At 41.3% G+C, this 12,577-nt stretch overlaps 1 protein-coding gene across 3 annotated transcripts in view; it reads left to right on the top strand.

Moving 5' to 3' along the window:
• Positions 1-12,577, top strand: part of LOC131132104 (SH3 and multiple ankyrin repeat domains protein 2-like) — a 97,738-nt gene that overhangs the window by 21,792 nt on the left and 63,369 nt on the right. For all 3 annotated transcript variants that reach the window (XM_078793505.1, XM_058077383.2, XM_058077381.2), the window contains 7 exons: positions 1,234-1,437; positions 2,081-2,152; positions 3,338-3,446; positions 3,949-4,100; positions 5,346-5,513; positions 7,065-7,181; positions 10,400-10,477. In XM_078793505.1, coding sequence (XP_078649631.1) covers positions 1,234-1,437; positions 2,081-2,152; positions 3,338-3,446; positions 3,949-4,100; positions 5,346-5,513; positions 7,065-7,181; positions 10,400-10,477 — 900 coding nt within the window. The remainder of the gene's footprint in view (positions 1-1,233; positions 1,438-2,080; positions 2,153-3,337; positions 3,447-3,948; positions 4,101-5,345; positions 5,514-7,064; positions 7,182-10,399; positions 10,478-12,577) is intronic.

The following is a 12,577-nucleotide window of genomic DNA, read 5'->3' as shown; positions in this document are numbered from 1 at the left end:
GTGTGAGCTGAGTGTGGTCAGATGTTGTTTCCAATAAGAGAATGGGAATGTGGCTTTACAGTAGCGTTGTTCGGAACAATGCCATTGTCGTATTATTTCCCAGTGATTGACTGGCAACCAGTCTTGGCTAGTTGGTTAGGTGCCGAATCCCTGCAAGCCTTGACAGGACAAACTGGATGAATGTTGGATTTTGCACATCGCATATTTCTTTAGGCTGCACGGTGCTCAAGTGGTTAGCACGCAGACTTCACAGCTAGGAGACCAGAGTTCAATTCCACCCTTTAATTGGTTAATTGGCTACTCCAAATTACCCATAGGAATGAATGTGAGTGTGAATGGTTGTAGGGTGGTTGTTAGTCCAGGGTGTACCCCGCCTCTCGCCTGAAGACAGCTGGGATAGGCTCCAGCACCCCCACGACCCTCGTGAGGAAAAGCGGTAGATAATGAATGAATGAATGAATTAACATATTTGTATACTGCCTTCTAAATATGGCTTTTTACATAATTAGAGCCCTCTAGACATAATATAACACCCCTATAGTCTACACTTATATTTCTTTGAGTAGTTGACATATTAAAGGGGACCTATTAGGCTTATTTTTTGACCCTTTTGTATTGAGTTGTGGTATCCTATAGAGCAGCTACACACAATAACTCACACAGAAAAGTTTTTAGGTTTATCAGAATCTGTACCTGTTCCAGCTGTATTTCCTTTGATTTGTGCTTCCTGACAAAACGGTCTGTTTTAATTTATCCTGCTGTGATTCGTCCCATGTCCAAAGTGCTTCCTAAACATGAACCATATAAGGAAGTCCGCCCCTCTGTGACATCACAAAGGAACAGTTTTACCACGCCTTTTCAAACCGAGCATTTTGAGCCATCCCAAACTTCTTTCAGGGCTCACTTCCAAATGCGCTAAACCTCATTATCTGAAACTTTGGCATGGTTTAACACGAGAATAGTACATTCTAACGAACTTTATAGGGCAGAAAAGTGGAAAAAGCATCATCGGTCCTTTTTAAGAGAAACTAAGCCCTTTAGGCGCTTGAGGAATCCTACTTTATAGAAATATGTCAGGAACCAGTTAACGACTGAATACTAAAAATCAAGCCTTTGTATCTCTAAGTTGGTGAAAAGTCGGTCGTTCCACTGACAGATTTTATCTCCTGGTATGTTGATTGCCATGACTTCAATCTTTTCTTCTGTTTGTCTTTCTGTCACTTCCCAAACTAGAAATGCATGCGGTTCAACCCTAATGCCACAGTCTGGGTTGCCAAGCAGCGGATCCTCTGTACGCTCAATCAGAGTCTGAAAGACGTGCTCAACTACGGCCTTTTCCAGCCTGCCAACGGCGGCAGAGATGGCAAGTTCCTGGATGAGGAACGCATCCTCCGGGAGTACCCTCAGCCGCTCAGCAAAGGTGTCCCGTGTCTGGAGGTACACGGTTTTTCTGGTTACATTCATTTCATACATGTCTTTAGTTTTATATTGTTTATGCTGTCATTTTGTAGTACCCCAAATGCAGTCCATTTTTCTGGGATAGCAGTGAATGCGGGATGCGAGTAATTGATGTTGTGTTGTGGAATATGAAATACTAACTGTACTCCGGCACAGATTCATGTTGACTGACAAGAAAATTGGTCCCTAGTTTATTGTACATTTATTTGTATACGACTTTGACCACATAACAACGACAGGGACCAGCAGATAATGATGTGTAATATGTGTAATATCCATCAACAGTACATTCTTCATATTTTAGTGTATGCTGTCCGTATATGTGTTTAGTTTCTTCTTATCTAGTTTTCTGGCCTAGTTTGCAAGACATTCTGTTATTTAATACCTTTAAGTGTCCTTCGACACCCCAAATAATTGACTGATGCAGTTCATAAATTGAGTTCACGGTGCATGTTTGTAGGAGGGGAGGTTGTGTTGTTGATTTCTGTAGGAATCAATATCGCTAAAGCGAATATTTATGACGTTACAGCATAGAAAACCTGTTTATATCCGAAATAATAAATATGTTTTGTACCAATATTAGAGCCTTACTTACATTTCCATTTGCTTGTACTCCAAACAGTTTCGCTACAAGAGCAGAGTGTACCGGCAGCCCAATCTGGATGAGAAACAGATCGCCAAACTTCACACAAAGGTAAGAAGTACATGTTTTAGTATTTGTAAGGATTCAGTTTGACAATTCATGTTTGTATTATGACATGAAATCATACAAGACTACAGCAAAAAGAAGCCAAGCCATTCAGTGGCACCAAAAAAATGATGGTTGATCATGGTTTTCGTTTTCCTGAATGAAGTACATCGCCTCTGATGATATTATGAGCTTCGTAGCGAGTACTGTGGTAGTGGTACTTTGGTACATGCGGTATTGTTACAAGCAATGAATGTAAGCCATTAAAAACAATAAAGTGGAACGTTACCTCGGTTAGCATGCTTTCCAGTTAACGTTGAAAATGTATGCAAAAATCTTGCCTTGGTTTACATACATTTTCTGGTTAGCGTACAATACGGTGTGTCCTACTGTGTTCTTAATGTACTTTTATTGGGAATTGTCTTTAGCGGCTGCACGGTGGTGGAGTGGTTAGCGCACAGGCCTCACAGCGAGGAGACCCAATTCAATTCAATTCCAGCCTCGGCCGTGAGGATAAAATGGATGGATGCAAACCAAGGCATACGCTAACCAAGGTTCCACTGTGTATAAATAGCTAATAACTCCATTTAGATTACTATTGGATTTGTGTGGGTACAAAAAAATGCTGAGGGATTCTCGGCCTTTTGTTTTTGTCCTCCATGTCCCCGCTTTTATTCCCAATCTAGGAATTATTGTTAGTCATTGTCTTGATCTGATTTTGCTATCTCATTCCTCTTTCCTCATTGTATCCTCTCCTTCAGGGAGCCGTTCTCTTATCTATTTTTATCATGCGGCCTGGAATGAAAGCAGATGGGAACAGAAGAGAAAAGAGCATCCATTCCACCAGTTACTATTCCCATATCCTCCCTCTCTACGTTTTATGCTTTCAGTTGCATTTTATTAGATTCCCCAGCCTCGACAAGAACACTTCTGTAGTTTCCTCATTCGGAAACGCAGGCACGTTTCGCCCCCACTCATCCTTGACCAAATACGTCTTTCTTTAGCTCAGGGCTGTCCAAAGTGCGGCCTGCTCGTTCGTAAAAATACAGCAAAAATGGGAAAGACAGAGGCCATTTTTTGTCTTTTTACAAAATGGAATAATTCCAATTATGCAAGTCTAACCCCTTTGGACGCCCACCACCATTTCTTTTTATATTTATTGTAATAGTCGTATATTTTGTGGCTCTGCAGGGCAATCTGAGGAAGTTCATGGACCTCGTACACCATAACCAGGTGGACAAAGTGTCCAAGATGTTGGAGAGAGGCCTTGATCCCAACTACCATGACAGCGACAGTGGTGGTAAGGCTGCATTCTGGGGGTGTCGCAACATGAGGTGATCCACGAAATTGGGTCTTGGAACTTTTAAGAAAAATTCTATAACAAAAATATAATATAAAAAATACATTTATTATATTTTTATATAATATATATATATATATTTTGTTACATTTTTTAAATGTTATTATATTTTTATTTTTTTATATAAATATCTATATATATTTTACTATTTTTTATATTAAACCAAAATCTTCCTTTTACAAACACGTTGCATTGCTCCTCACAAGGCTACACTCTTCAGCTGTGTGTATGCTAGCGGCCCCGCCACCACCCACAGAGACAAAAAGACTGTATGACCGACAAGAGGTCTCACTCTCTTCATGCTGTTGTTTTATAGCACACGTGTGCCCAGGGTTTGAATCCAATACACTGGATTGCAATTTAGCTTGTCCATGAATTGTGAATGATTAGTGGAGTCTTAACGAGGATTCAATAAACGCTTCATTTGCTGTGTTGCCCCTAGAGAGCCCTTTGACCTTTGCAGCACATCTGGATAGCGTGGTGGAGATGATCAAGGTTTTAAAGAACGGAGGAGCTCACTTGGACTTCAGAGCCAAAGACGGCATGACGGCCCTCCATAAAGCTGCACGCTCCAAGAACCGTGCCATACTCACGGTAAGAGAACGTATCCACGTGAATCCGTGTCCATTCTCAGCCATCCGGGTCACGGAGGTCTGCGATGGTAGGAACGAGGCAACCGGAATGCTTGTCGTTGAAGACGTTTCACCTTTAATCCAAAAGACTCCCATCGCCCAAAGGACCGCAAGCGAGGAGTTGTTGAACATCCATCCCAGACCAGGATGGAAGACAGAATGAGCATCACAGAGAGGCTCTTTCTCCCTGTGGGAATTCTAACAGAGATGGAAATATGAGAACTCAGCAAAACATTCCGAACTGAAAAAAGCCTTTTGGATTAAAGGTGGAACGTCTTCAACGGAAGTAGAAGTCCAGTTGCCTCGATTGGATCCTGCACTCCCTTCGCATCTTTTATTCAAACCCTCTCACATGTTCATCAATGACTTGTGGTTGGAATCACAGTGAGATTATGGCAACACTCTTCCTGACGCGCACACACACACACACACACACACACACAACTAAAGTAGAAATGCTAAATATCGACATTCACATTCACAAAGTACAAAAAAATACTGCAATATGTGATATAGTAATCCCTTGTTTATCGCAGTTAATTGGTTCCAGATCCGACCGTGAAGTAAGATTCCTTATTTATTAATGTAATATTTTCATAGTTAAAGCATTGAAAACATGTTTATGACCTTCTAAATATGTTTTTTTTTAACATTAGAACCCTCATTAGGGTTGGGGGGGTATGCTGGAACCTATCCCAGTTGGCTCTGGGTAAGAGGCGTGGCTACCCTGGTTAAACTATTTTATATTGTAATAATTCTTACACATAATCCACTTCAATTTGTTTTTTTTTCCGTTTTTTTAATAAACCTGCGGTAGTGACCGGCTACGATACAGAGGACAAGCTAACTTACCTCATACTAGGAAATACTATATTGTAATATTGTATTAATCATAATCCTTACTTCTGCTAACTCACACATAAGTTGTACTAACGTATTTGATATTGTAATAATTCTTACACATTAGTGATTTTTATTTCCCCCCAAATAGCTGCTATGATAAAGAATGGTATGGAATTGTCTGTGAAAGAAATGCTGTAGGAAGAGAAGGCCTAGGGTAAAAAAAGTGTTTTTCCTGGTATGTATACCTTGTACTACTGTAAACGTGGGATTTGTATCCCTGAGTCACGACATTGTTGCTCAAGTATTTTGGAGATTGGTTGTGTGTTGTCTTTGTTTTGCACGGCCACATGCACCAATCCTGAAGACGCTGCTGGAGTTGGGAGCGTCTCCAGACTACAAGGACAGCCGAGGTCTGACTCCGCTGTATCACAGCGTGGTTGTGGGGGGAGACCCGGGTTGCTGTGAGCTCCTGTTGAAGCATCACGCCTCCGTGTGCTGCCAGGATGAGAACGGCTGGCACGAAATCCACCAGGTACGCCGCTGCTTTTATTTGCAAAGAGGGACTTTGGGCATTGAGATGTTTGGAGAAGAAGAAAGACTCAGTGTGGCAGCTGCTACCCAGCCAAGAGTCTAAAAGCCGCTTTGGGCGCGTCGCCCTGCGGCTATGACAACACTCCAAGCATCCGCACACACTGTTTGTGTATTTAGACCATCGGTTTTATCAGACTGCTCATTTCTCACTCCGTCTTCTTCTCCAAACGAGACGCCTTCTCCCATCTGTCCCACTTCAGACGTGACGATGATCAGCTGGTTATGCAATAAGAAATTGATTGCTGCCATTCCTTCTCTTCGTGCAGGGGTGTCTAAATGTTTTCCATGGAGGGCCAAACAGTGAAAAATGAAAGGATGCAAGGGCCACTTAGTTACAGTATACTATACTGTATATTTCATCTCTGCTTTGGATTATTAGTAGGGACGTCCCTCTTTGCTCTTTTTTACCATTCAAAAATATTTTCCACATAGTTAAACATAGTCTTCTTAAGTCATCTTTGTACATTTTCTTTTTTATAATATTTTAACATAATTTTAAAAAACATTATTTATTTTTTTCTCATATTATGACATCAAAAATATTTTTGTGTAATATATGAACTATTTAAATATTTCAAATATTACGCTGCTAAAATGAAATTCATTTGTGTAAAATTTAACCTTTTTATTTTTTTCTCTTCATATTTTTTATGTACAAATGTGAAATTAAAAATATATGATTTCCACACATTTAAACATAGTCTTCTTAAGTAATCTTTGTAAAAAAAATTGTAATATGATGATGTTATTTGTATAATATTTTAACTTTTTTCCTAACCCAATAAAAAAATAACATTATTTAATTTTGTTTCTCATATTATGACATCAAAAATATTTGTGTTTAATATATGGACTATTTAAATATTTCAAATATTACGCTGTTAAAATGAAATTTATTTGTGTAAAATTTCATTCATTCATTCATTTTCTACCGCTTTTCCTCACGAGGGTCGCGGGGGTGCTGGAGCCTATCCCAGCTGTCTTCAGGCGAGAGGCGGGGTACTGTGATTGGCTGGCCACCAGTCCAGGGTGTACCCCGCCTCTCGCCCCAAGACAGCTGGGATAGGCTCCAGCACCGCCCATGACCCTCGTGAGGAAAAGCGGTAGAAAATGAATGAATGAATGAATGAATGAATGAATGAATGAATTTATTTTGGTGCTCCCTCCCTATCTCCCTCCTTTTGACACTTGAGCATGTCTCCCCATGTGCTCCACACATGCCATTTATTTCCACGGACCATGGGTACAGTACGTCATGTTACATTTTGATTTTCACACTGAATGAAAATGCTTTCATCTTGTGCCTGTTAGCTCCCGTGTATTTCCCCATCTTGTGGAGGCTGGGTTCAAACTGAGGGTACGCTGCGGCTTCCCATCCTGATCCTTATCTCCTTTGCAGCACACTGACATCTAGTGTTCAAGTCCTCCTACTGCAGCATCTGCTTTGTGTCCCAAGGCTTTGACTTGACAGAACGCTATCTTGTGTGTGCAGGCTTGCCGCCACGGACACGTGCAGCACCTGGAGCATCTCATGTTCTACGGAGCAGACATGAGTGCTCAGAACGCCTCGGGAAACTCCGCTTTACACATCTGTGCACTGTACAACCAGGTGAGGTTTAAGTTTGCTCCTTTTTGGACGTCAGCTTCAAATGAAAAGCATTCGAGTGGTGGTCAAATGGACACAAGTGATCTGATTGCGTCATCAATTTACAATGCTTATTTACTGCATTGTGATTGGACACTGCCTTGTTACAGGCAGTGTCATTGCCATGGCAACCTCACATCATCCGCTTAGAGAAGGCGTGTCCAAACCTCTTCCCCCAAGGCCCGCATGCTGAAAAATAAAAGGACGCAAGGATGGGATATTTTTTAAAGCAACACATATGCTAAAAAGTTATATTTTTACTCTTATTATTTTTCTTTTTTTATCTTATTATTTTTACTTCCCCCCCCCCATTTTGGCCTTTTATTTCAACTTTCTTCTTAAGTAATCTTGGATTTTTCTTGAATTTAGTCCCATAATAATTTGACTATAATTTTTTTTTTGCAGTATATTGACTTAATTCTTGTCAATTTACAGCTGTTTTTGTTTTTTTATATTTTTTAAATTTCCCAATCATTCCCACTTTCTTCTTGTAATTCTGACTTTATTTCTGTTTATTTTCTACTTTATTCTCATAACGTCATCTTTCTATCCGAACTGTTGTTTTGTTTATTTTTACACAATATGACATGTTTTTCTGTAAATATTTGAACTTGAGGCTAACTAAATTATTCTCTTAAAGAAAAAGAAGAGAATAATTAATTCATTCATTCATTTTTTATCGCTTATTCTCACAATTCTGGAGCCTATCCCAGCTGTCTTGGGGCGAGAGGCAGGGTACACTCTGGACTGGTGGCCAGCCAATCACAGGGCACATATAGACAAACAACCATTCACACTCACATTCATACCTATGGACAATTTGGAGAACATGCAAACTCCACACAGAGATGGCCGAGGGTGGAATTGAACTCGGGTCTCCGAGCTGTGAGGCCTATGCGCTAACCACTTTGTCTACCATGCAGCCCGAGAATAATTCAATTTTGTTACAAATGTTGTTTGTAAACATTAATTATGCCATTTCTTCTCTTTTCTTATGAACCAGAAGCTATGGAAACATAAAAAAACACATATTGTGTTCTTAGCGTTCACCCTCTCCTTCTCCACAAAAAGTTCTTTGCTGAGATGTTTTGTTCTGAAAGTAAGACCACCTTCTGCTGAGTTTGACGATATCATCCTCCATCTCGACAGTGGAATTCAGTGAACAGAGCATAAAAATATATTTCATGCATTTGACGTTCCAGCTGGTTCTGATGCAGCCAAAAAAAAACCCACAGCTGGCTGTTCTTCTTCATGGAAAAACTACTCCTGCCGACTCCTCGCTAATCAAAGTACTTTATACTTTATTCATCTCTCAGAGAAATTCACATTTCGTATAGACGTTGCTGGATGACATCATCAGCGACTTTCCACTTGATTTGCATCGCATATTGTAACAGACGGATGCTTTTAGTGGGACACGGGAGCTTACTGCACACGAGCCGAGTGGGGCAGACCCCCCCCCAGAACACAAATCGCAGTACATTCCGTACAACGATGACAATGTATTCCATTTGTCACTAGTCGCTTTTGAGAAACTATGTCACCGAGTGACATATTTAGCTACAAAGTATCTGAATTGGAACACTGGGAAAGGTGGCAGTGACAAGCACCGGCCAGCTCACATACACCCCCAAACCTTCAGGATGAGGAGAGTACTGCATGTGCCTCCTGTATCACATCTCTATTATTCTTTATTATTCGATTGTAACTTGCTGGTATGATACTAGCCTTGTGTACTAGCCTTGTGTACTAGCCTTGTGTACTAGCCTTGTGTACTAGCCTTGTGTACTAGCCTTGTGTACCAGCCTTGTATACCAGCCTTGTGTACCAGCCTTGTGTACCAGCCTTGTATACCAGCCTTGTGTACCAGCCTTGTGTACCAGCCTTGTGTACCAGCCTTGTGTACCAGCCTTGTGTACCAGCCTTGTGTACTAGCCTTGTGTACTAGCCTTGTGTACTAGCCTTGTATACTAGCCTTGTGTACCAGCCTTGTGTACCAGCCTTGTGTACCAGCCTTGTGTACCAGCCTTGTGTACCAGCCTTGTATACTAGCCTTGTGTACCAGCCTTGTATACCAGCCTTGTGTACCAGCCTTGTGTACCAGCCTTGTGTACCAGCCTTGTGTACTAGCCTTGTATACCAGCCTTGTGTACCAGCCTTGTATACCAGCCTTGTGTACCAGCCTGGTATACACCACACAGCCAACTGCGTGAGACTACAGCTGGCATTTCAATGTTACGTAATTCCTCGCGGCCACAAGCCGAGGTTGCCCTGAAGAGTTCACCCCAGGAAAAGTCACCCGTGTTGTCGGCTGTCTGCCACCACCATAAAAAAGTTGTGAGCTTGAAGTCATGATGAGAGGAAACGTCTCCCAGTTGTCACCCAGCTGACAATGCCACCGCCGACCTAAATGAATGACGATATTCCCAGGCAGGATGGTGTTTGGAAGTAGTAAAAAAAACCAGTGTGCACTTTAAGGTGAAGAGCGACTGAAACATGAAAAAGCCCCCAAATCACTTTTAGTTATTGTGTGTTGTCAGAGTTCGCCAACATCAAGTCACCGCATCAAATAAGTGCTGGTTTAAAGCATGAAGGCGTATCTCCGTGTGTACGTACGTACGTATGTTATATTCACGTAAATGACGTCAGTCATTTCATTAGGTGGTGTTGAGTGTGAGTCTGAATGTGTAGTTGTGTATGAATATCCGCACAGGAGTCCGTATGAGCCATTTTCCCAACCTCAATAGCTTGTTATGGATCTAAAAAAAAGTCATTGTGTTCATGTGTGCGTGCTCAGTCCATGCGTGGTTGAGCACTTTGTGGGCGATTTGTGCAGCAGATTCAAACCCCTCAGCAGTCTCCAGCTTTCTCTTCTTTTCTCTCTCTCTCTCTCTCTCTCTCTCTCTCCCCCCCTCTTTCTCACTCTTTTCTACCTTTGGAGTGGAGGAATAGATCCACACTTAGCAGCCAGCGAGGCTCCATTCCTGCCATAGGTGGTAGATGTTGTGTTTTTCCTCTCCCCGTGCGAGGGATGAGATGATCTCCAGTCACGGTGGTCCGTTCCTTTTGCGTTGGACTTCTCATGTCAATGGAGGACTTTTCTCCTGAATAAAGTAGGCTAGCCTCAATGTTGTCTCCTAAGCTCCTCTGCGTTGCTTCAACACGTATCCTTTCCTCCCCAGGATAACTGTGCCAGGGTGCTGCTCGTCCGTGGAGCTGATAAAGAAGTGAGGAACTACAACAGCCAGAGTCCTTTTCAGGTAGAGTTTCAACAACTCACTTTTGCATGTTCATCGTTTCGGAGGAGCTTGAAGAATATTTGGATATCACATATACTGTATATATATATATATATAGTATATTCATATATTACATGGCATATCTGTTTCCATGGCAACAGTGCAAAATGGTCAAGGCCAGCTGGAACAATGGATTGCAAATGTCCTTCTATGTACAGCATATTATATTAGGTTATTATGTCATTTTTCCAAACTCTTCTTAAATGATTTGATTTATTTGAAAACGATAATAATCATCATCTGTTTTTAGTTAGTTTTTTTTGTTTAAAATGTTATGTTTTGTTTAAAATAAACAATAGGACGTTGTAACAAACGGGACATTTAAAAATAGAGCCGCACAACAGTTGAAGTCGTTTTTCGGGGGAAGCGCATAATCCAAAGGAATACAGCTGAATAGGTGCAGATTCTGGAAGTTCTACAAAGCTTTGTGTGCTGGTTATTGTGTGGAGTTACTCTATAGGAGTCCACAGCAGGGCTGAAAAATTGATCTCAAAATGCTAAATGCTATCAAAATGATGCTATTTTTCCTCATAAAATGTTATTCTTGTAGAATTTTGACTTTTGCTCATTAGATAAAAATGTTTCCTTTTAATATTTTGACTTTATTTTTGTAAAATCTCAACTCAAAGTTTAAGCTACACATTCCCTGTTATATGGAGTATTATTATTATTAAGTTTTTATGTTTTTGCTATGCAAATTTGGAGCAGCCGGAGCAGGAGGTGATTGAAAAGAAAAAAGAAACTAGAAGAGACTTAATGAACACCATTTTAGCTTCAATTGCTTCAAGACGCAATCAATCATTAATCAATTCCAAAGATGACTTGTGATTACATCCAACCTTAGTGATATGATACAATCATACTCGTCCCAGTAGTTCAGATGTAGTACATAGGTGTGGAGATACGTACTGTATATGGGCCAGTATATACTATACATTATACATGTGTACATTTTTAGTGCTGTACTGTAGATGACCATCCCAGGGAAAACCCCCAGTTTGTACGTCCATCAGAGCCGAGTTGACAAGACGACTCATAGCCTCCGTCTGACTTCCAAACGAGCCTTATTTAGAGTCCATCATTGTCCTCTCCGCTTGCCCCTAATTGGAACGCTTCATTAGCACCAGTGCTTCATGGCGGGAGCGAGACCGGGCAGATTGCTATTTGTCCTGGTCATTAGTCACAACCTTCCGTGACCTTGTTGACGTGGTTCCGTCTCGGCATGCAAGTAGTAAATACTGTAGGATTTTGGAGGTGGGAACCTTTCTCCTCAATGCAAATTCAAAGCTAGAATTGTCTTATTCTCTTCCAGTTGACCAGGTATGAAGTCACGATATATTATTAGGCGGCTTCAGTAACGTGCAGTAAGGGGGGGTCTAAAATGTAACGGCGTTATGCTGACAGTAAAAGTAGTGAGTTAGATGAGCCGTTACTGGAAAAAGTAACGTTTATTTAAACGGCGTTATTCCAATCACTGATGGGGCAGTGAGACCAACACCTCCCTCGTTTTGTTATTGCTTCAATTCAGTAGTTTCTCACCTCATTAACACCAAAATGGAGCCAAAGAATGTTGCAAATGCCAGCATTTTCATGAAGAAGGTGAGAAGCACCATTGAATTCAAGAAATATTTCATAACTAAAACACAGGTGTTACATTGTGTTTTTTGGGAACAGTAAAGGTAAAAAGTTCATTCTTTCCTTTTTGTATTTATTTTGTATTTGTATATCTCAACTCAACCCACGGAGCCTGGGTTCTGTCCAAGCTGCCATGTGGGGTCTCATCCCTGCTCTTTGCGGACGATGTGATCCCGATGGCCTCTACCGGTTGTGACCTTCAGTGTTTACTGGGACGGTTTGGTCACTGTACCGGACCATCGTGGTGAAAAAAAGAGCTGAGCTGGAAAAGGAAAAGCTCTCAAATTCCCGTTGGATCCATGTTCCCAGCCTCACCTATGTTTTGGGTCGTGACCGAGAGAAGGTGATTGCGGATGCAAGCAGCTGAGTTTCCTCCGCAGGGGAGCTGGACTCACCCTTGGAGATCTCAGTCATCTGGGAAGGGCT

The sequence above is a fragment of the Doryrhamphus excisus genome, linkage group LG1, assembly GCF_037039965.1.
Source record: "Doryrhamphus excisus strain RoL-2023G ecotype Guam linkage group LG1, RoL_Dexc_Guam_v1.1, whole genome shotgun sequence".
NCBI lineage: Eukaryota > Metazoa > Chordata > Actinopteri > Syngnathiformes > Syngnathidae > Doryrhamphus > Doryrhamphus excisus.
The sequence above is the reverse complement of the archived record's forward strand: the minus strand, read 5'-3'. Positions and strand labels throughout refer to the sequence as shown.